This window comes from Salvelinus fontinalis, chromosome 13 (assembly GCF_029448725.1).
Source record: "Salvelinus fontinalis isolate EN_2023a chromosome 13, ASM2944872v1, whole genome shotgun sequence".
In the NCBI taxonomy this organism is placed as follows: domain Eukaryota; kingdom Metazoa; phylum Chordata; class Actinopteri; order Salmoniformes; family Salmonidae; genus Salvelinus; species Salvelinus fontinalis.
Genome location: NC_074677.1, coordinates 16,853,309 through 16,875,776, shown reverse-complemented (window position 1 = coordinate 16,875,776; position 22,468 = coordinate 16,853,309). Strand labels below are relative to the sequence as shown.

General features: G+C 43.4%; 1 protein-coding gene across 21 annotated transcripts in view; it reads left to right on the top strand.

Annotated features, from left to right (window-relative positions):
* Positions 1-22,468, top strand: part of LOC129868173 (disks large homolog 2) — a 282,679-nt gene that overhangs the window by 150,172 nt on the left and 110,039 nt on the right. Inside the window, exon 1 of one of the 21 annotated variants that reach the window (XM_055941897.1) lies at positions 16,039-16,359. The exons of 19 other annotated variants lie outside the window; for them this stretch is intronic. In XM_055941897.1, the coding sequence (XP_055797872.1) occupies positions 16,276-16,359 (84 nt within the window). In that variant the 5' untranslated portion in view covers positions 16,039-16,275. Of the gene's footprint in view, positions 1-16,038; positions 16,360-22,468 lie in introns of those variants that run through there. One more of the 21 variants, XM_055941902.1, reaches the window with a different exon arrangement.

Below are 22,468 nucleotides of genomic sequence, written 5' to 3'. Positions count from 1 at the left end.
ATTACTAACCTGTTCAACCTCTCTTTCGTATTGTCTAAGATCCCCAAAGATTGGAAAGCTGCTGCGGCCATCCCCCTCTTCAAAGGGGGTGACACTCTAGACCCAAACTGCTACAGACCTATATCTATCCTACCTTGTCTTTCTAAGGTCGTCGAAAGCCAAGTTAACAGATTACTGATCATTTCGAATCCCACCGTACCTTCTCCGCTATGCAATCTGGTTTCAGAGCTGGTGATGGGTGCACCTCAGCCACGCTCAAGGTCCTAAACGACATCATAACCGCCATCGATAAAAGACATTACTGTGCAGCCGTATTCATCGACCTGGCCAAGGCTTTCGACTCTGTCAATCACCACATTCTTATTGGCAGACTCGACAGCCTTGGTTTCTCAAATGATTTCCTCGCCTGGTTTACCAACTACTTCTCAGATAGAGTTCAGTGTGTCAAATTGGAGAGCCTGTTGTCCGGACCTCTGGCAGTCTCTATGGGGGTGCCACAGGGTTCAATCCTCGGGCCGACTCTCTTCTCTGTATACATCAATGATGTTGCTCTTGCTGCTGGTGATTCTCTGATCCACCTCTACGCAGACGACACCATTCTGTATACTTCTGGCCCCTCTTTGGACACTGTGTTAACTAACCTCCAGAATAGCTTCAATGCCATACAACTTTCCTTCCGTGGCCTCCAACTGCTCTTAAACGCAAGTAAAACTAAATGTATGCTATTCAACCGATCACTACCTGCTCGCCCGTCCAGCATCACTACTCTGGATGGCTCTGACTTAGAATACGTGGACAACTACAAATACCTAGGTGTCTGGTTAGACTGTAAACTCTCCTTCCAGACTCACATTAAGCATCTCCAATCCAAACTTAAATCTAGAATTGGCTTCCTATATTGCAACAATGCTGCCAAACAGCTGCCGAACAGACCCTCATAAAACTGACCATCCTACCGATCCTCGACTTCGGTGATGTCATCTATAAAATAGCCTCCAACACTCTACTCAACAAACTGGATGCAGTCTATCACAGTGCCATCTGTTTTGTCACCAAAGCCCCATATACTACCCACCATTGCGACCTGTACGCTCTCGTTGGTTGGCCCTCGCTTCATACTTGTCGCCAAACCCACTGGCTACAGGTTATCTACAAGTCTCTGCTAGGTAAAGCCCCGCCTTATCTCAGCTCACTGGTCACCATAGCAGCACCCACTCGTAGCACGCGCTCCAGCAGGTATATCTCACTGGTCACCCCCAAAGCCAATTCTTCCTTTGGCCGCCTCTCCTTCCAGTTCTCTGCTGCCAATGACTGGAAAGAACTGCAAAAATCTCTGAAGCTGGAGACTCATATCTCCCTCACTAGCTTTAAGCACCAGCTGTCAGAGCAGCTCACAGATCACTGCACCTGTACATAGCCCATTTATAAACAGCCCATCTATCTACCTACCTCGTCCCCATACTGTATTTATTTATTCATCTTCTGCACATCTACCATTCCAGTGTTTAATTGCTATATTGTAATTACTTTGCCACCATGGCCTATTTATTGCCTTAACTCCCTTACTTCATTTACACTTACTGTATATAGAATTTTTGTTTTCTTTTGTTCTACTGTATTATCGACTATGTTTTGTTTATTCCATGTGTAACTCTGTGTTGTTGTATGTGTCGAATTGCTATGCTTTATCTTGGCCAGCTCGCAGTTGCAAATTAGAACTTGTTCTCAACTAGCCTACCTGGTTAAAGATATATATTTTTTTTTAAACACATGACAACACAGCATGGTAGCAAAACAACATGACAACAACATGGTAGCAACACAACATGGTAGCAGCACAAAACATGGTACAAACATTGGGCACAGACAACAGCACAAAGGGCAAGAAGGTAGAGACAACAATACATCACGCTAGCAGCCACAACTATCAGTAAGAGTGTCCATGAAGAGTGTCTTTGAATGAAAAGATTGAGATAAAACTGTCCAGTTTGAGTGTTTGTTGCAGCTCGTTCCCGTCGCTAGCTGCAGCAAACTGAAAAGACGAGCGACCCAGGGATGTGTGCCTCTTGGGGACCTTTAACAGAATGTGGCAGAATGGGTGTTGAATGTGGAGGATGAGGGCTGCAGTAGATATCTCAGATAGGGGGGAGTGAGGCCTAAGAGGGTTTTATAAATAAGCATCAACCAGTGGGTCTTGTGACGGGTATACAGAGATGACCAGGAGTATAGAGTGCAGTGATGTGTCCTATAAGGAGTATTGGTGGCAAATCTGATGGCCTACTGGTATAGAACATCTAGCCGCTCGAGAGCACCCTTACCTGCTGATCTATAAATTATGTCTCCGTAATCTAGCATTGGTAGGATGGTCATCTGAATCAGGGTTAGTTTGGCAGCTGTGGTGAAAGAGGAGCAATTACGATAGAGGAAACCAAGTCTATGTTTAACTTTAGCCTGCAGATTTGAAATGTGCTGAGAGAAGGACAGTGTACCATCTAGCCATACTCCCAAGTACTTGTATGAGGTGACTACCTAAAGCTCTAAACCCTCAGAGGTAGTAATCACACCTGTGGGGAGAGGGGGTTTCTTCCTACCAAACCACATGATCTTAGTTTTGGAGGTGTTCAGAACAAGGTTAAGGGTAGAGCAAACTTGTTAGACATTAAGAAAGCTTTGTTGTCGAGCATTTAACACAAAATTCAGGGAGGGGCCAGCTTAGTATAAGACTATCGTCTGCATATAAGTGGATGAGAGCTTCCTACTGCCTGAGCTATGTTGTTGATGTAAATTGAGGAGAGGGTTGGGCCTAGGATTGAGCCTTGGGGTACTCCCTTGGTGACAGGCAGTGGCTGAGACTGCAGATTCTGACTTTATACACTGCACTCTTAGGCCTGGTTTGCTAACTACCTCTCTCAAAGACCCCTCAGAGACACCAATATTCCTTAGCTGGCCCACAGGAATGGAATGGTCTACCATATTAAAAGCTTAGGGCAAGTCAATAAAAATAGCAGCACAACATTGCTTAGAATCAAGGGCAATGGTGACATCATTGAGGACCTTTAAGGTTGCAGTGACATCCATAACCTGAGCGGAGACCAGATTTCATACCAGAGAGAATACTATAGACATCAAGAAACATTGATTCATATAAAAATGTAATTTTTCCACTGAGATAGTGGATTGGACTCAACAAATGATAGACTACTGTAATTAACAGAAACTAGGCATTATTCCTTATAAGAGTGTGGTCGGAATAAGTATAATGATACAGGACGAGACCCAGATGCAGACACAGGAGGCAGATGGTTCGAGTCTCTGATAATTATTATAATCTAAAGGGCAGGCAAGAGACAGGTCGTGGACAGGCAAAAGATCATGAACCAGGTCAGAGTCCAGGAGGTACAGAGTGACAGCCAGGCTCGAGGTCAGGGCAGGCAGTATGGTCAGGAAGGCGGGCTCAGAGTCAGGGCAGGGAAGGGTCAAAACCTGGAGGACTAGAAAAACGGAGATAAGGAAAAAACAGGAGCACGGAAAAACACACTAGTTGACTTGACAAGACGAACTGGCAAAAGACAGAGAATATGAATAAATACCCAGGGACTAATAGGGAAAACAGGTGACACCTGGAGACAATCACAAAGACAGGTGAAAAAGATCAGGGCGTGACAATAAGGGCATATAATGAGCAATACAGTTGTTGACTACAGTTGGTAAAAAGCAGTGTTTTTTTTGTTGCTTATTTAGTAATAAACAGCTTCATAAAATGTTTTACCTGCTGTGGTTAACTTGTGACACTCATGCATTAACTTGTTGTGGTTCAGCTCCTGGGGCCTTTTTCTCAATCATTCATAGGAACAAAACAAGAGGGTTAGATTGATCAATATGAACGTTGGTTTGAGAGTGTGCGTAAATTTACTCAGACCCATGATAATGCGTACACACAGTAGATGTGGTGGAATAAGGGTACTCCTTAGAATGGGGAAAATATACAATCCATTTGGAAAGTATTCAGACCCCTTCTCCCTTTAAAAAAAACAGAAATACCTTATTTACATAAAGTATTCAGACCCTTTGCTATGAGAATCGACAGTGAGCTCAGGTGCATCCTGTTTCCATTGATCATCCTTGAGATGTTTCTACTACTTGGTGTCCATCTGTGGTAAATTCAATTGTTTGGACCTGATTTGGAAAGGCACACACCTGTCTATATAAGGTCCCACAGTTGACAGTGCATGTCAGAGCAAAAGCCAAGCCATGAGGTCGAAGGAATTGTCCGTAGAGCTCAAAGACAGGATTGTGTTGGCACAGATATGGAGAAGGATACCAAAACATTTTTACAGCGTTGAATGTCCCAAAGAACAGTGGCCTCCATCATTCTTAAATGGAAGAAGTTTGGAACCACCAAGACTCTTCCTAGGCCGCCCGGCCAAACTAAGCAATTGGGGGACAAGGGCCTTGGTAAGGGAGGTGACCATGGTCACTCTGACAGAGCTCCGGAGTTCCTCTGTGGAGATGGGAGAACCTTCCAGAAGGACAACCATCTCTGCAGCACTACACCAATCAGGGCTTTATGGTAGAGTGGCCAGACGGAAACCACGCCTCAGTAAAAGGCACATGAGAGCGCACTTGGAGTTTGCCAAAAGGCACCTAAAGGACTCTCAGACCAAGAGAAACAAGATTCCCTGGTCTGATGAAACCAAGATTAAACTCTTTGGCCTGAATACCAAGTGTCACTTCTGGAGAAAACCTGGCCCCATCCCTACGGTGAAGCATGGTGGTGGCAGCATCATGCTGTGGGGAAGTTTTTCGAGCGGCAGGGACTGGAAGACTAGTCAGGATCTAGAGAAAGATGAACGGAGCAAAGTACAGAGAGATCCTTGATGAAAACCTGCTCCAGAGCACTCAAGACCTGAGACTGGGGCGAAGGGTCACCTTCCAACAGGACAACAACCCGAAGCACACAGCCAAGACAACGCAGGAGTGGCTTTGGGACAAGTCTCTATTTCCTTGAGTGTCCCAGCCAGAGCCCGGACTTGAACCCGATCAAACATCTCTGGAGAGACCTGAAATTAGCTGTGCAGCGACACTCCCCATCCAAACTGACAAGAGCTTGAAAGGATCTGCAGAGAAGAATGGGAGAAACTTGTAGCGTCATACCCAAGAAGACGCAAGGCTGTAATTGCTGCCAAAGGTGCTTCAACAAAGTACTGAGTAAAGAGTCTGAATACTTATGTAAATGTGATATTTTTGTATTTCATTATCAATAAATTTGCTAACATTTCTAAAAACATGTTTTCACTTTATTATTATGGGTGGGTGAAAGAACGAAAAAATCATCCATTTTGAATTCAGGCTGTAAGACAACAACATGTGGAATAAGTCTTAGAAAAAAGGGTTCCAAAAGGGTTTCTTTGGCTGTCCCCATAGGATAACAATTTTTGGTTCCAGGTAGAACCCTTTTTGGTTTTATGTAGAACCCTCTGTGGTTCTACATGGAACCCAAAAGGGTTCTACCTGAAACCAAAAGGTTTCTACCTGGAACCAAAAATGGTTCTTCAAATGGTTCTCCTATGGGGACAGCCAAAGAACCCTTTTAGGATCTATATAGCACCTTTTTTTCTAAGAGTGTGGGGGTATGAATGCTTTCTGAAGATACTTTAATTTGACCACATCAGTACGTTTGTTAATAATTCATATAAAGTACAGTAATTTGTTCAATTAGAGGTATTTGTGACAGTGAAACCATTGTTGAAATACTATAAAATACTGATATAATGGGAAATGGAATGAGAGATGGCTGATCTTGCTCTGTAGGAAGATTTGGCACACACTCTATTTTGCAGAGAGTGTGTTTTTAGAGACCAGTGGGACTTTTTTTTGCAGAAAGTACAGATTGGCTCATCAGATATAATTTCCCAAAACCAATCTTATAAGATTTTTGCGAGGATTTAAGACCTACTTTAAAAACACATGCCATTCCGGTGCACATCCAAGTGCTATCCACCCTTACGTTTTTGGCAATGAGCGCTTTTCAGGGGGCTTACCTATCGGCATCTCACAGCCCTCGATGAGACAATGTTTTGAATGCAATCATAAGAAAAACTAACATTAGCATGTACAATTTCCATACACCGTTGCACAACAGGCCAAGAGGGTTTTCTTTGCCATGATGCCATCAATGGGTTCTGAAATACGAACGGAGCAATAGACGGCACCCACATCGCCATAAAATCACCACCCCAAAACGATTTATATTATGTGAACAGAAAAGTGTTCCACTCTTTATGTGTAGGTGATAGGCTATGTGATGCACAAAAGACGCTGCTGAATGTAGTGGCAAGATGGCACGTACGACTCATTCTGCAGAACAGCAATGTTGGCCTATACGCCTACAGGAGGGATCTGTTGAGGATGGATGGCTTATTGGTTTGTGTTGCCTACTCATTTGAAGTATACTGTATTTGCCATTGCTAAAGCAACTTGACATAATTTGCCTTCAGCTGATTATTGCTATCCAAGTTCATTAATACAAAATATCCTTATTATTGTGTAATCCTAATTCCTGTTTACAAATTCATGTTGGTCATTTAGACCCACTCAATCTATGTGAAACAAGCTCATAAGGAACAAAAACAATAATTTACGTTTGGCTGGTCTGAGTGTGCTAACAGTCATGATGCAGTTGTAGGGTGCGTCCTAAATGGCACCCTATTCCCTACATAGTGCACTACTTTTGACCCTCTTTTCATATCACTAGTGCTTATCATTTTCCAGACAGATGTTGTCTTCTGCTCTAGTAGTGAAGACCCTGAGATAGAACTGTTCACAGCTCACAATGTCCCTGCTCTTAAGTGATAGCAACGGACAGGCGCTATTGAGGGTTGTTAGGACCACAGTCCACCTTCCCCTCTCTCGGCTACGGATGGTGTTCCTCCAGGGTCGAGTTGTTGGACGTGTGTGTCGGGCGATTGATTGGGGGTGAAAATGAGGCACGGTGTGGTTGTGTTAATAAGCCTTCCATGAGGTGTGACATGAGCCGGTGCTACATTAATGAAGCACATCTTTCATTGCTGCCATAATATTAGCATCAGACAAGATGGGGTAAGGCTCAGGACTTTTAATTCATTACATTTACATGTTGGTCAATAAGCAGACGCTCTTACCCAGAGCCACTTAGTCAGTGCATTCAACTAAGGTAGGTAAGACAACCACATATACATTTAGAACGTGACCATGAACATAACATTTGATAGATGATGAAAAGAAAGTATGCTATACAATTATTTATGAAGGAATCCAAAGAAGATATGTTTGCATAATGTTGATAACTGTACACAGGAAACATACCCAGTAAAATGCACTATAATTAATGATTGAATTAAGTAAATTATAGAATGTTTAAAAAAAAAAGAAGAATATCGTGAAAAAGAGCGTCACCAACTGGTGGTGGTCTCGAAAGAGGTTCCGGTTTAAATATATGTACAATCAGCCTGGGCCCGGATTTTGTATATATATATATATATATACAGTTGAAGTCGGAAGTTTACATACACCTTAGCCAAATACATTTAAACTCAGTTTTTCACAATTGCTGACATTTAAGCCTAGTAAGAATCCCCTGTCTTAGGTCAGTTAGGATCACCACTTTATTTTAAGAATGTGAAATGTCAGAATAATAGTAGAGAGAATGATTTATTTAAGCTTTTATTTCTTTCATAACATTCCCAGTGGGTCAGAAGTTTACATACATTCAATTAGTATTTGGTAGCATTGCCTTTAAATTGTTTAACTTGGGTCAAACGTTTTTTTGGTAGCCTACAAGCTTCCCACAATAAGTTGGGTGAATTTTGGTCCATTCCTCCTGACAGAGCTAGTGTAACTGAGTCAGGTTTGTAGGCCTCCTTGCTTGCACACGCTTTTTCAGTTCTGCCCACAGATTTTCTGTAGGATTGAGGTCAGGGCTTTGTGATGGCCACTCCATTACCTTGACTTTGCTGTCCTTAAGCCATTTTGCCACAACCTTGGACGTATGCTTGGGGTCATTGTCCATTTGGAAGAGCCATTTGTGCCCAAGCTTTAACTTCCTGACTGATGTCTTGAGGTGTTACTTCAATATATCCACATAATTTTCCTACCTCATGATGCCATCTATTTTGTGAATTGCACCAGTCCCTCCTGCAGCAAAGCACCCCCACAACATGATGCTGCCACCCCCGTGCTTCATGGTTGGGATGGTGTTCTTTGGCTTGCAAGCCTCCACCTTTTCCTCCAAACATAACGATGGTCATTATGGCCAAACAGTTCTATTTTTGTTTCATCAGACCAGAGGACATTTCTCCAAAAAGTATGATCTTTGTCCCCATGTGCAGTTGCAAACCGTAGTCTGGCTTTTTTATGGTGGTTTTGGAGCAGTGGCTTCTTCCTTGCTGAGCGGCCTTTCAGGTTATGTCTGTGGATATAGATACTTTTGTACCTGTTTCCTCCAGCATCTTCACAAGGTCCTTTGCTGTTGTTCTGGGATTGATTTGCACTTTTCGCACCAAAGTACGTTCATCTCTAGGAGACAGAACGCGTCTCCTTCCTGAGCGGTATGACGGCTGCGCGGTCCCATGGTGTTTATACTTGCGTACTATTGTTTGTACAGATGAACGTGGTACCTTCAGGCGTTTGGAAATTGCTCCCAGAGATGAACCAAACTTGTGGAGGTTTTACAATTTTCTTTCTGAGGTCTTGGCTGATTTCTTTAGATTTTCCCATAATGTCAAGCAAAGAGACACTGAGTTTGAAGGTAGGCCTTGAAAAACATCCACAGGTACACCTCCAATTGACTCAAATTATGCAAATTAGCCTATCAGAAGCTTCTAAAGCCATGACATAATTTTCTGCAATTTTCCAAGCTGTTTAAAGGCACAGTCAACATAGTGTATGTAAACTTCTGACCCACTGGAATTGTGATACAATTAATTATCAGTGAATAATCTGTCTGCAAACAATTGTTGGAAAAATTTGTTGTGTCATGCACAAAGTAGATGTCCTAACCGACTTGCCAAAACTATGGTTTGTTAACAAGAAATTTGTGGAGTGGTTGTAAAACTAATTTTAATGACTCCAACATAAGTGTTTGTAAACTTCCGACTTCAACTGTATGTATAACCAGGTAAGTTGGTAAGTTGACTGAGAACACATTCTTATTTACTTCAACAATCTGGGGAATAGGAAGTTGGATGAATGATTAAGTGGCCATGATGGTGTGAGGGCCAGACTGGAAATGTAGCCAGGACACCAGAGTTTACAACTCTACTCCTACGATAAGTGCCATGGGATCTTTAGTGACCACAGAGAGTCAGGACACCCATTTAACTTCCCATCCGAAAGACGGCACTCTACACAGGGCAATGTCCCCAATCACTGCCCTGGGGCATTGGGATATTTCTTCTTTAGACCTGAGGAAAGTGTGCCTCCTACTGTCCCTCCAACACCACTTCCAGCAGCATCTGGTCTCCCGTCCAGGGATCAACCAGGACCAACCCTGCTTAGCTTCAGAGGCAAGCCAGCAGTGGGATACAGGGTGGTATGCTGCTGGCAACAGTGGAGGGTAATAGCAATGTAGCATGTAGCACAGGCTAACAGTAATAGCACTGCTATATAACAGTAATAGCAATAATGTACACAATGTGATGACATGGGATCAGCATGTAACGGCTTATAGTACAGAATAAACACACTATGTACATGGGGCTAGGCTAACCTAGCACACATTAGCACTATGGTTACCAGCTAGTGGGTTAGCATGCAATGGCTAACAATGCTAGTATGTAAACAATGATATGGCCACGGGGGCTGGATGGCATAACAGGAAGTGACTGAGATGTGATGACATCATAGGCCTGCCATCTTAAGTGATTGTGAACAATTGATGCAGTATTGCATTAGTAGAAACAAAGACTGTTCTCAGGTCAGGCCTGGTTGAAGCTAAATATGTTTGCGTCACGTTGGGGACAATTTTAGCTAACCCTAAACCCTAGGTTGAAGATGACAAAGGTTAAGACGACGATTCTAATATCCCATAACTCTTTGCATAAATGAGGACGAATTCTAAACAATGGGACCAGCTATGCTAGTTATCAACTGCGCTGGTCCCATGATTATATTCGAAAAGCTTCTGCATGGAATCATAACTTGTCCCAACCTGGGTATCTTCAACCTAGCCTAAGCCTAACCCTTTTCCTAGCCTTAACCTAATTCTCCTAACCTGACACATTAATTATCCTAACCTGCTACAAATAGTACCTTTTGCTAGTCAAAACCAGCAGACTTGCCCTGAGAGCAGTGTTTGTAGCCACTAATGCGATACAGCAACAATGGCTGGTAGCCATCTTGACACAGTACCTAATGGGGAGAGATTTTAGCTCACAGAAACTATGCTATGAGGCCAGATAAACAGGAGTAAGTAATATGGCTAGTACACATTCATAAAGAACTAGCTGATTTGATTTGAGCGTATACTGTAACACTGGGAGAGGCGTATGCTAACACACTGTAGGTATTAGAGCCTATAAAATACAGACAAATAAAATATACATCAATTTATTTATTTATTCATTATTTATTTATTTATTTCAACTTTATTTAACTAGGTAGGCTAGTTGAGAACAAGTTCTCATTTACAACTGCGACCTGGCCAAGATAAAGCAAAGCAGTGCGACACAAACAACAACACAGTTACACATGGAATAATCAAACATACAGTCAATAACATAATAGAGAAAAAGTCTATATACAGTGTGTGCAAATGAGGTAAGGGAGGTAGGCAATAAATAGGCCATAGTGGCGAAATAATTACAATTTAGCAATTAAACACTGTGATAGATGTGCAAAAGACGAATGTGCAAGTAGAGATACTGGGGTGCAAAGGAGCAAAAAAATAAATAATAATAAATAACAGTATGGGGATGAGGAAGTTGGATGGGCTATTTACAGATGAGCTATGTATAGGTGCAGTGATCTGTGAGCTGCTCTGACAGCTGGTGCTTAAAGTTAGTGACGGAGATATGGGTCTCCAGCTTCAGTGATTTTTGCAATTCGTTCCAGTCATTGGCAGCAGAGAACTGGAAGGAAAGGCGGCCAAGGAGCAATTGGCTTTGGGGGTGACCAGTGACCAGTTTTACGAGGGTATGTTTGGCAGCATGAGGGAAGGAGACTTTGTTGTGAAATAGGAAGCCGATTCTAGATGTAATTTTGGATTTGAGATGCTTAATGTGAGTCTGGAAGGAGAGTTTACAGTCTAACCAGACACCTATGTATTTGTAGTTGTCCACGTATTCTAAGTCAGAACCGTCCAGAGTAGTGATGCTGGACGGGCGGGCAGGTGCGGGCAATGATTGGTTGGAGAGCATGCATTTAGTTTTACTTGCATTTAAGAGCAGTTGGAGGCCACGGAAGGAGAGTTACATGGCATTGAAGCTCATCTGGAAGTTAGTTAGAACAGTGTCCAAAGAAGGGCCAGAGGTATACAGAATGGTATCGTCTGCGTAGAGGTGGATCAGAGAATCACCAGCAGCAAGAGCGACATCATTGATGTATACAGAGGAAAGAGTCGGCCTGAGAATTGAACCTTGTGGCACCCCCATAGAGACTGCCAGAGGTCCGGACAACATGCCCTCCGATTTGACACACTGAACTCTGTTTGAGAAGTAGTTGGTAAACCAGGCGAGGCAGTCACCAGGCGAGGCAGTTATCGGCCAAGGCTGAGTCTGCTGAGTCTGCTGATAAGAATGTGGTTATTGACTGAGTCGAAAGCCTTGGCCAGGTCGATGAATACAGCTGCACAGTATTGTCTCTTATCGATGGCGGTTAGGATATATTGTTTAGGACCTTGAGCGTGGCAGAGGTGCGCCTATGACCAGCTCTGAAACCAGATTGCATAGCGGAGAAGGTACGGTGGGATTCGAAATGGTCGGTGATCTGTTTGTTATCTTGGCTTTTGAAGCCCTTAGAAAGACAGGGCAGGATAGATATAGGTCTGTAGCAGTTTGGGTCTAGAGTGTCTCCCCCTTTGAAGAGTGGGATGACCGCGGCAGCTTTCCAATCTTTGGGGATCTCAGACGATATGAAAGAGAGGTTGAACAGGCTAGTAATAGGGGTTGCAACAATTTCGGCAGATAATTTTAGAAGGAGAGGGTACAGATTGTCTAACCCTGCTGATTTGTAGGGGTCCAGATTGTGCAGCTCTTTCAGAACATCAGCTATCTGGATTTGGGTGAAGAAGAAATGGTGGAGGCTTGGGCAAGTTGCTGTGGGGGGTGCAGGGGTTTTGACCGGGGTAGGGGTAGCCGTAGAAGAATTCTCATTGAAATGCTCAATTATTTTGGATTTATCGGTGGTGACAGTGTTTCCTAGCCTGAACCCTAACCGGTTACATTTTCACTTACATGGTCAGTGACGCACTAACACACAGTTAAGGAAGTCCAGGGAAGGCTTGTTCGTTCAGGAAAGGTCCAGTTGTGAGTTGCACAGATTGTGTTGTGAGGTTTGAGACCCATACTTGGTGAGGCCTGTGATTGGCTGACCAGGTCAGGTGACTTTGGTCAGCAGCGTGTTCTAGACAGACCCCTAGCAACACCCCTAGCAACAGAGAGGCCAGGACCAGAGGTGTGAATGTCTCTCTGATTCCCAGGGCCAGCGAGAAGGTAGGAGATGAGGGTTAAAGTCCTGAGGGTTTTATACAAGTGGCAAAAATGGAAAAGGTGAAAAAACAAGACAAAAAAAATTAATTCTACCTTAAGATAGCGGAATAAATTGATAGAACAAGGTTAGATGGATAATGAAACATTTTCTTAGATTTAAAAGATGAATGTTGAGTCACAAAAACACTACATGACCAAAGTATGTGGACACCTGCTCATCGAAAATCTCATTCCAAAATGATAGGCATTAATATGGAGTTTGTCCCCCCTTTGCTGCTATAACAGCCTCCACTCTTCTGGGAAGGCTTTCCACTAGATGTTGGAACATTGCTGCAGGGGCTTCCATTCAGCCACATGAGCATTAGTGAGGTCGGGCACTGATGTTGGGCAATTAGGCCTGGCTCGCAGTCGGCGTTCCAATTCATCCCAAAGCTGTTCGATGGAGTTGAGGTCAGGGCTCTGTATAGGCCAGTCAAGTTCTTCCACACTGATCTCAACAAACTATTTCTGTATGGACCTCGCTTTGTGTACGGGGGCATTGTCATGCTGAAACAGGAAAGGGCCTTCCCCAAACTGTTGCCACAAAGTTGGAAGCACAGAATAGTTTAGAATGTCATTGTATGATGTAGCATTAAGATTTCACTTCACTTGAACTCTAGCCCGAACCATGCAAACATCAAATCAAACTTTATTTGCCACATGCGCCGAATACAACAAGTGTAGACCTTACCGTGAAATACCTACTTACACTCCTTAATCAACAGTGCAGTTCAAGCAGTTAAGAAAATATTTACCAAATAAACTAAAGTAAAAAATGATTTAAAAAAACACAATAACATAACAATAACGAGGCTATATACAGGGGGTACTGGTACCGAGTCAGTGTGCGGGAGTACAGGTTAGAGGTCATTTGTACATATCGGTAGGGGTGAAGTGACTATACATAGATAATAAACAGCGAGTAGCAGCAGTGTACCAAACAAATGGAGGGGGGGGGGGGGGGGGGGGTCAGTGTAATAGTCCGGTGGCCATTTGATTAATTGTTCAGCAGTCTTATGGCTTGGGGTTAGAAGCTGTTAAGGAGCCTTTTGGTCCTAAACTTGGCACTCCGGTACCGCTTGCCGTGCGGTAGCAGAGAAAACAGTCTATGTCCTGGGTGATTTTATGGGCTTTCCTCTGACACCGCCTATTATATAGGTCCTGGATGTCAGGAAGCTTGGCCCCAGTGATGTACTGGGCCATTCGCATTACCCTCTGTAGCGTCTTATGGTCAGATGCCGAGCAGTTGCCATACCAGGCGGTGATGCAACCGGTCAGGATGCTCTTGATGGTGCAGCTGTAGAACTTTTTGAGGATCTGGGGACCCATGCCAAATCTTTTCGGTCTCCTTGGGGGGGGGAGATTTTGTCGTGCTCTCTTCACGACTGTCTTGGTGTGTTTGGACCATGATAGATCGTTGGTGATGTGGACACCAAGGAACTTGAAACTCTCAACCCGCTCCACTACAGCCTCGTTGATGTTAATGGGGGCCTGTTAGGCCCACCTTTTCCTGTAGTCCACAAGCAGCTCCTTTGTCTTGCTCACATTGAGGGAGAGGTTGTTGTCCTGGCACCACACTGCCAGTTCCCTGACCTCCTCCCTATAGGCTGTCTCATTGTTGTCGGTGATCAGGTTTACCAATGTTGTCGTCAGCAAACTTAATGATGGTGTTGGAGTCGTGTTTGGCCACGCAGTTGTGGGTGTTGAGGATCAGCGTGGCAGGCGTGTTGTTGCCTACCCTTACCACCTGGGGGGCGGCCCGTCAGGAAGTCCAGGATCCAGTTGCAGAGGGAGGTGTTTAGTCCCAGGGCCCTTAGCTTAGTGATGAGCATTGTGGGCACTATGGTGTTGAACGCTGAGCTGTAGTCAATGAACAGCATTCTCACATTGATGTTCCTTTTGTCCAGGTGGAAAAGGGCAGTGTGGAGTGCGATTGAGATTGTGTCATCTGTGGATCTGTTAGGGCGGTATGCGAATTGGAGTGGGTCTAGGGTATCCGGGAGGATGCTGTTGATGTGAGCCATGACCAGCCTTTCAAAGCACTTTATGGCTACCGACGTGAACAACCCCAGACCATTATTCCTCCACCAAACTTTACAGCTGGCACTATGCATTGGGGCAGGTAGCGTTCTCCTGGCTTCCGCCAAACCCAGATTCGTCCGTTGGCCTGCCAGAGGGTTGGCATTGCGCATGGTGATCTTAGGCCTGTGTGCGTGCGGCTGCTCGGCCATGGACAAACAGTTCTTGTGCTGACGTTGCTTCCAGAGGCAGTTTGGAACTCAGTAGTGAGTGTTGCAACCAAGGACAGAAGCGCTTCAGAATAAAAAGAGCAAAGAATGTGCAGGGAAAGGAAAATGTGGAAAATATAAATAAAATGAGCAGAGAAATGGAGTGTGGAGTGTACCCCTATCATATTTCATATTATATGCATTTTGTAGTTTAGGGGACTGGTGCATGTTTACAACCCAGCACGAGGTCTTGTGGTAGTAACTCTGAGGTAGTGAGTAATTGTGTTGTTTTCTTTTTCACGAGAACAACGGGTACAGATGTAGGATCTCAATGTGATCACTCTTTTGTTGGCGAGAATTTTCCTGCACAGTCAGAATGCAATCTTGTAGTGTATTCGAGGTTTAAAAAGGCTTCTAAAGTTTGTAATTTCCACTTTAAAAAATTGCATTAATAATTTGTATTTCAAATCATCAAATCAAATTGATTTATAAAGCCCTTCTTACATCAGCTGATATCTCAAAGTGCTGTACAGAAACCCAACCTAAAAGCCTAAACAGCAAGCAATTTCCTGTTGTTGCAGTATTATTTTGCTGCTGTAGCAAACTGGCTCAAATTAAGATCTTACATCTGTAGTACCCACGTTGCCGTACACTAGCGTGACTCATGGAAACAGACTCTGTGTGTTCCCCAGAGGGTCCTACTCACCATGACCCTGTGTGAGAGTGTGTGTATTAAACCTGCCAAGCTGGAAGGCACCATTGATTTAGCAGCAGCTTTCCCCCCGTTCCACTCTCAACCCTGCTGCCCAGGGGGGAGGGGGAAGGGGGAGAGAGAGATAGATGCATTCTGGCCCTGGATGGTGTACGGCACTGGGCTGGGTGATAGTGGATCTCCTCTGGGTGCTAGGGCTCTAGACAGGCAGTTTTCAGTACTAGATGGGTGCTAAGGATGCTAAGACATGCTCAGTGTCCATCCCTTCTTTCTGTGATATGTAAATAGAGCTGCTGCAGACACTGCCCCCCCCCCCTTTTTCTCTCACTCTCACATTCACTCACTCACTCACTCACTCACTCACTCACTCACTCACTCACCGGGAGTGTGTGTGGGTGAGAGAGAGACCTTCTTCTGCTGTGCTGAGACGCAGAGAAAGCGAGAGAGAAAGAGAGAGGCTCTCTATGCTCAAGTCCTACTCCTGCTTTCTCTCTCTCATCATTCCTCCCTCTTGCTCTCTCTTGCCTGTGGAATATACTGACAAGGAATAGTCTCTCAGACACATGTTTTAGGCTTGCAAACAAAACAAGTGCTTTATTTCTTTGCTGTGAGTATGTTTGCCTCGATTTTCTATGCCAAGAAGCTAGGGAGAAGACTTGTACAGAATGCGAGGAAAGCCAAAATGCCGAAAGATACGGTAGGTGCAAGTTTTTTTTTCTGATTTATTTCGGTCAACAAATACAGTGTCATGGTATAAGAAGAATACAAAGTGAAAGTGTCCATCTGGATGTAAGAAGCAGATTATGCTGTGCTCAGCTTTCTTCAGTGTTTATTTTTTTGAAAGGCTCAGTTTTGTGGGCTATGCAATGTCTTCCTTAAAAGCATCTGTTCTGTCTCATTTGAGAGAGAGCGTGAGAGAGACACACAGAGGGAGAGAAAGAGAGAGAGAGTATGACAGAGAAGGATGTCTCATAAGATCTGATCATTATACTCTGATCTGTGGTACTTTACTGTATCTTTCTCATTAACTGTGCAAGATCCTCTTATCTGGCCTCCGGTTACATTTCTCCTCCGTCTTTTAAGTCCCAGACACAAGTTTGACAATGTGCCTGCTGCACTAGCAGATTTCATCCCGACAGAGTCTTAAGATAAATCAGCATTGCTTCTGATTAGTCCAAGGGCAGTTGCTTGCATTGCCTCATTTGTCTCAATGTTCCTGTTTAACGGACAGCCGGATTGCAAAGGGTGTTTTGGTCCTGTAAGGAGTCCTACTGAGATTAAAACAAGTCCTGCTGAGACTGAGGCTGTCCTAATATGGACACCTTGTATGTGCCATATGTCACCTGGGATAGTGTGTGGTTAATGTGACTTAAGCAATGGAGAAAGTAAGCCTTCTATTTTGGAAGTATTTAATCTACTGTGTGCTTTTTACAGATTGCTGGGAGAGCCTTATATCACTAGAGTTTCCACTTATTTATTTTTGCCCTGGAAAATTTGAATTGTAATATCTTTGAATAGAATATATCCTAAGCTTTTTATAAACCAGAATGTTGAAACTTAAATAGAATAAGCAAATGGTGAGTTTTTCAGCTGTTTTCAGTTGGTTTTCAGCTGTTCAAAAGGTAGCTAGCAGCAGCATCAACAGGTTTCTGCTCTGGGGCTAAGTCACTTGCTCCCAAGCTGGTTATGCTGCAAACAGCCTCCTCCTGGTGCTTCAATCTAAGCAAGCAGTACAGTAAAACAAATAAAAAATTGTGCTCTATGGCTTATATTGCGACATGGATTTGTTCACTTAAACACCACGATGCAAAGCGTTGCCTAGCAACAATAGAGCTGGTTTGCAAGGAGGCGGCAGTGGGGCATATTGATCCAGAGAGCAGACAAGAGGGGTCAGGGATAAGGTAGTCCCGTGGGAAGACATCCTTCCAAATCACTTCTTATTGACTCAACTATTGGAAGTCTGGAGATTTTTAATATTGAATTTTGTGTTTGAATGGAAACTTAACGCATTTCGTTGGCTCTGAATAGAAACAGCATTGTTTCCTATCAGGAGAGGCATTTCCTTATTTTTCTCTTTTTTTTACTTGTTTTGTCCATACTTCCTTTCCTACTGTATCGGACAAGGAAAGTTTTAGTCGTTTTAGTAGCATTCTTTTTTGTGTCTTATGTTATCTAGCTTGTTGCTAGTCAGAGAGTAGTTGTTTTAGTGTGATATATTTTTTAATGGATGGATAACTAAGCAAGGCTCTTTCTTGATCACTATACTCACCAGCACCTTTCCAGTATGTAATGAGCTAAAGAACTTGGCCATTACCTCACACTTGCGTCCACTGAGAGAAAGCAAATTGCATTACACAAGCACTCTTACACACAGCTACAAAACATTGGCATTAGCACGCTGGCTCTCAGCCACTCACTCATGTGTGCGTGCGCAAGCACGTGTGTGTCTGCGTGTGCGTGTGTGTGTGAAGCTGAGCGTGAATGAGCAACAGGGAGAGCAGAGAGGAGTGTGAGCCTCTGCACAGTTGGGAAGCAACTAATTGGTCCTCTGTGTCAGCTCTTCTACAGTATAAGTCACAGAGTTATTGTAGGGGGCTTATAACTGGTTCAGTGTGCAGCTGTGTGTTAAGGTAACCTGCTCTGTCTAAACAAGAATGAGTTCATCTGAATCACTGGCTACATGTTAAGAGTTTGCAAATCAGGTGTCTGTCCAATCAGCGGCGACTTGCAGGTTTAGCCTAATTCGGTATATGGCTTAGTGGTGGGAAAAGTACTCAATTGTCATACTTGAGTAAAAGTAAAGATACCTTAATAGAAAATGACTCAAGTAGGAGTGAAAGTCACCCAGTAAAATACTACTTGAGTAAAAGTCTAAAAGTATTTGGTTTTAAATATACTTAAATATCAAAAGTAAATGGAATTGCTAAAATGTACTTAAGTATCAAAAGTAAAAGTATATATCATTTCAACTTCCTTATATTAAGCAAACCAGACGGCACAATATTTTAAACAATTTTTTGACAGATAGCAAGGGGCACACTCCCAAAACTCAGACATGATTTACAAACAAAGCATTTGTCTTTAGTGAGTCCGCCAGATTAGAGGCAGTAGGGATGACCAGGGATGTTCTCTTGATAAGTGTGTGAATTGGACAATTTTCCTGTCAAAATGTAACGAGTACTTTTGGGTGTCAGTAAAAAGTACATAATTTTCTTTAGGAATGTAGTGAAGTAAAAGTAAAAGTTTCCAAAAATATAAATCCTAATGTAAAGTACAGATACCCCAAAAAACTACTTAAGTTGTACTTTATTTTTACTTATGTACTTTACACCATTGAGGAGTAGTTATCATGGGGAAATGCAGAAATGTATGTCAATAAAAATGATTTGCCTTCCAGGTCAGGCTTACCTGGAAGCAGCCTATTGATGGAAGCAGCCTATTATAGCAGCCTATTGATGAAATTACAGAAATGAATGAATGAATGAATGATGTTGGTGAAGCTGCCGTTTTGTTGTTTTTTGAATTTAGCTTGAAGTGTACCTACCACTGGAGGCTCATCAGAGGAGGAAGGGGAGGACCATCCTCCTCAGTGAATTTCATTAAAAAAAAGTAATATTTAAAAAGTTATAATTTTTAGATAAAACTATACTAAATATATTCACGTCACCAAATAATTTATTAAAACACACTGTTTTGCTATGAAGGTCTACAGTAGCCTCAACGGCACTCTGTAGGGTAGCACCATGGTGTAGACGGAGGACAGCTAGCTTCCGTCCTGCTCTCGCTACACTGACTTCAATACAAAACCTAGGAGCCTCATGGTTCTCAGCCCCTTCCATAGACTTACACAATAATTATGGCAACTTCCGGAGGACATCCTCCAACCTATCAGAGCCCTTGCAGCATGAACTGACATGTTGTCCACCGAATCAAAAGATCAGAAAATTAATATAGTACTGAAAGCAAAAGCTACAGCTAGCTAGCACTGCAGTGCATAAAATGTGGTGAAGAAGAAGCAAGAGATAGAGAGATTTTGTCTTATTTTTCTTCTTCACATTCAGTTTCCCTTACTTAGCAAGCAAATGCAGCTAGCTAGTTTAGCCTGCTCAAACATAGGGATTCTATGTTAGCTAGCTGGCTATGACTATCCAACACAACAGTGGAACTCTTCCAAGTCAAAGTAAACTTTTGGTTTTACAAATTTATTGCCACCAGGGCCTGCCGGTGTAACTGCTAAACTGCTAACTGACTATACACTGTAAAGTTACTGCATAATTGTAGCAGGGTTAGCTAATGTCATAGTCAACATTGTTAAGCGGAGCGACACAGGGGAACCCAAGAGCAGACTCAGATGAGGAAACAGGGATGAATGAACCAAAATATTTATTGTTACACAGGGAGATATGGGGTGCAGATCCGGGGACTCTCGGATGAGTTGCAGAAAAACCAGATGTGGAGACTGAGGTTGGAGTTAGCTGGGTAGAACAGGGTAAACAGGTCCTGAGGGGAATCCAAGGTAGTGGTGTTGAGTAAAATCCAGAGCAAGGTAGTTGGGTGGTGAGATGTGGAACAGGAGACAGGAGCCAGAGCACTACCTACAATGAGAGGATAAACGGTGTCAGGCAGGGAAACAGGCACAGCAGAGTAATAGCATCTTGAATAATCATAAATGGCTAGAATTATGAACTGATTGAACAGAGATTATAATCTGGCAGAGTGGAAGTGGCAGGACTGAGAATTTGTAGAGGTCTTGATTATGGAACGAGTTGCAGCTGGTAGGGATCTGCTCTGACTCCAGCACACCTGTCTCCAACCACACAATCACACAGAGAGGGAGAGGGAGAGAGAGAGAGAGTGTGTACAGGGGGAGTAGCTGCAGGTCAAGAAGACACCGGATGAACATCAGAGGGCGTAGCAGGAGCAGATGTGACAAACATAACTAATATAACTAACGCTTCTATTAGCTATGTTGACTATGACATTACTTTAGCTAAAATGGTGACAGTGATGTAGGCTGTGTGTAGCAGTTATATGGTTTGGCATGGAACGTTTTTTTTCGCTTGGTCAGATACACCTGATGTGTTGTGCATTGAAGTCCACAAGCAAAGGGAAAAGGTGAGAGGAGGAGAGCGCATAGATGAGAGAAGGAATACAACGTGGCTGCTATGAATGTGAACTGTGTTTACGCGTGACCAGGCATGTATTCATTCCTCTGATTCTGTTGAAAAACATTTCTTAAACGGAAGGAAACGGAACAAAACGGGGATAAACATGCCTGAATCTTTCCAATATAAACTCTCATTTGCAACTGTTGGACTAATGATTACACCTTGCTGTCTGTCCATGTGTCACTATCTGTCACCTCACCATTTTCTCTCGACCTATGTACACCTACGTTGTAAACTTTCATTCATAGGCTAGGTTGTAGCAACCTCATGAGTATCATGTAGTAGCCAATAGATATCGATGTTACAGTGCATTGAGCTGGGTGAATTCGGAAAGTATTCAGACCCCTTCCATTTTTCCACATTTTGATATGTATACAGCCTTTTTCTAAAATGGATGAAATAAAAACAATTCTTCATCAATCTACACACAATACCCCATAATGACAAAGCGAAAACAGGTTTTTGCAAATAAAAAAATAAAAAAACAGAAATACCTTATTTAAATAAGTATTCAGACCCATTGCTAAGAGACTTGAATTTGAGCATCCTGTTTCCATTGATCATCCTTGAAATGTTTCTACAACTTGATTTGAGTCCACCTGTGGTAAATTAAATTTATTGGACATGATTTGGAAAGGCACACAGTTGTTTATATAGGTCCCACAGTTGACAATGCATGTCAGAGCATAAACCAAGCCATGAGGTTGAATTAATTGTCTGTAGAGCTCAGAGACAGGATTGTGTTGGCAGATCTGGGGTAGGTTACCAAAACATTTCTGCAGCATTGAAGGTCCCCAAGAACACAGTGGCCTCAATCATTTTTAAATGGAAGAAGTTTGGAACCACCAAGACTCTGCCTAGAGCTGGCCGCCCGGCCAAACAGAGCAATCGGGGGAAAAGGGCCTTGGTCAGGGAGGTGACCAAGAACCCGATGGTCAGTCTGACAGAGCTTCAGAGTTCCTCTGTGGAGATGGCAGAACCTTCCAGAAGGACAACCATCTCTGCAGCACTCCACCAATCAGGCATTTATGGTAGAGTGGCCAGATGGAAGCCACTCCTCGTTTAAAGGCACATGACAGCCCGCTTGGAGTTTTCCAAAAGGACTCTCAGACTAAGAGAAACAAGATTCTCTTGTCTAATGAAACCAAGATTGGATTCTTTGGCGTGAATGCCAAGCGCCACATCTGGAGGAAACCAGGCAACGCTCATCACCTGGCCAATACCATCCCTACGGTGAACCATGGTGGTGGCAGCATCATGCTGTGGGCATGTTTTTTAGCGGTAGGAACTGGGAGACTAGTCAGGATCGAGGGAAAGATGAACGGAGCAAAGTACCGAGAGATCCTTGATGAAAACCTGCTCCAGAGCACTCAGGACCTCAGGAAGGTGAAGGTTCACCTTCCAACAGGACAACGACCCTAATCACATAGCAAAGACAATGCAGGAGTGGCTTTGGGACAAGTCTCTGAATGTTCTTGAGTGGCCCAGACAGAGCCCAGACTTAAACCCGAACATCTCGAACATCTCTGGAGAGACCTGAAAATAGCTGTGCAGCTTGAGAGAATCCTACAGAGAAGAATGGGAGAAATTCACCAAATACAGGTATGCCAAGCTTGTAAAGTAATACCCAAGAAGACT